Source organism: Borostomias antarcticus (genome assembly GCF_949987555.1).
Source record: "Borostomias antarcticus genome assembly, chromosome: 12".
Lineage (NCBI taxonomy): Eukaryota > Metazoa > Chordata > Actinopteri > Stomiiformes > Stomiidae > Borostomias > Borostomias antarcticus.
The window spans coordinates 13,481,274-13,483,290 of record NC_140245.1 but is presented as its reverse complement, the minus strand read 5'-3'; the positions used below and the strand labels follow the sequence as shown (position 1 = coordinate 13,483,290).

The 2,017-nt window shown below is 57.7% G+C and overlaps 1 protein-coding gene across 1 annotated transcript in view; it reads right to left on the bottom strand.

Annotated features, from left to right (window-relative positions):
* LOC311315734 (rho GTPase-activating protein 6-like) overlaps positions 1 to 2,017 on the bottom strand; it is a gene marked incomplete at its 5' end in the record, with an annotated part of 82,238 nt that overhangs the window by 2,954 nt on the left and 77,267 nt on the right. The window contains 2 exon segments of the mRNA XM_084446438.1: position 346; positions 348 to 524. Coding sequence (XP_084302564.1) covers position 346; positions 348 to 524 — 178 coding nt within the window.

Below are 2,017 nucleotides of genomic sequence, written 5' to 3'. Positions count from 1 at the left end.
GTGAGTGAGAAGACAGTAGGCCGAGATATGGTAAGTGAAATGAAATGGATGTACAGTATACTGAGTGGTCCATAAATACTGTATTGTGTGGTAATCTAAATTAATTGTGTACATAGAACAGGCAGATTAGGGAGATTAACCTCAACTGTTTGGCCTGTAGATTATCGGCGGGGTTAGAGGGATCCAGTTAATCTGGAGTCTAGATACCAGCACGGTTGATTTGAGACAGTCAGTGGATCCATGGGCGTGATCACCAGGTCAACAGGTTGGCCGAGGTGAGAGAGGCGCGGGACCAGAGCGCCGGGATGAGGGTGTGGTATCTGCCCCCCCCCCAGCCCAACGCACCATGAGAGGGTGTGGTAGCTGGCGATGAGCCTCCGGAGGACGGCGATCACGGCGGTGCTCTCCTCGGCGCGGGCCGAGCTCTGGACGCTGAACTCCTTGTCTGAGATCTTCTGCTTGTGGAGGAGGTTGGGCCCGAATATGGTGGCCAGGTTCAGAGAGGTCATCTTGTTCCCCGTCACCTGGAAGACAGGGGGACATCTTGTCGGTCAGGATATGGGCCCGGGGACACCGGTCAGGTAGGTCAGATCGGCTACGTGTCACACAGTGGAGCGAGCATGAGACACGGGGGTTGTGTTACACAACACAGCCTAGACACACTTCCCTGGCCCAAAATAGAAGCTCCCAAAATAATACAGTAGAAAAAAAGCAAACGTCACCGTGCGTCAAGGAACTCGAATGACGTCACCGTGTTTTGCCACCCCCCCAACCCCCCCAGGAGTCTCAGTCACTCCCCCTCCCTTCCTCCCTCCTTTCCTCCCTCCCTTCCTCCCTCCTTTCCTCCTCCCTCCCTCCCTCCCTCCCTTCCTCCTCTCTCCTCCATCACTCCCTCTCTCCATGCCTCCCCCCCCCCCCCCGTCTCTTCCCCCCACAGCCAAAATGTCAAGACCATGTTTCTGGCAGGCTTTCTTTCTTTAACCTGTGCCCCCGTTCCCCTGAGTCCCCTCCCCTCCCCCCCCCCCCCCCCCCCCGCCTCCTTCGTCCAATCCCCAGAGAGCGCTTAGGAACACGTGCACCATGCAAGCCCCCCCCCCCCCCCCCCACCGAGCGTGAAATGGGCGGACTTCCTGTGCAGATCGTAGACAGCGGGGTCCAGCCATGTGGGAAAGCACACAGGGGACAAACGGAGCATGACAGGGCCGGGGGGGCAGGGCCAGGGGGGGCTGGCGCGGCAGAGAGAACAACAAAGAGAACCCAGCCCTGAGGGGAAACACAGCGGAACCCGCCGGAACTCACTGTGACCCCCCTCCCCCCACACGCCCAGAGGGCTGTGGAGTTCTGCTTGACCTGCGGTGCTAGAATGACAGATCTCACACCTCAGAAATAACCCCCCACCCCACCACCACCCCACCCACCCCACTCCCCCACCGCCACCGTGGTCTCAACGGCTTCGCTACTCAAGTGCCCAATCACTGCCGCTTTAAGCGACAACATCTGACAGGTTGAAGTATTTGGTACGTGACTAATCCAGTAAGCTGGACACCCTATTGGCGGCTGCTCAGAGGTCCAGATATAAACACGTTCCCAGGCTGCTGCTCGTTACGGTCAGCGAGAGCACCCAGCAGCAATTACCCAACAAACACCCCCCTATCCCTCTGAGCCCCCTTTGACTCCCCCGTAATGAGATGTTAACGCAAGACAAGTCCGTAAGCTTCTTACTGGAACTCAGAGGGGCCTAATGTACACCCCTGTGGTGTTTTGGTGAGTTAATAGACGGTCTTCCCTTCCTGGGGAGGCCTGGTGTGTGCTCCCCCCTTTGAGTCCATTCAACCGTGCAAGAAAGAGGGAAAACGCCACCAAGCTTTCCTGCTCCAGGATGAGAAACGGGTACTACCCCCAGCTCAGTGGCCTTGCGGTTAGAGTGTCCGTCCTGAGACTGGGAGGTCGGGAGTTCGATCCCCGGCCGAGTCATACCAAAGACTATAAAAATGGTACCCGATGCCTCCCTGCTTAG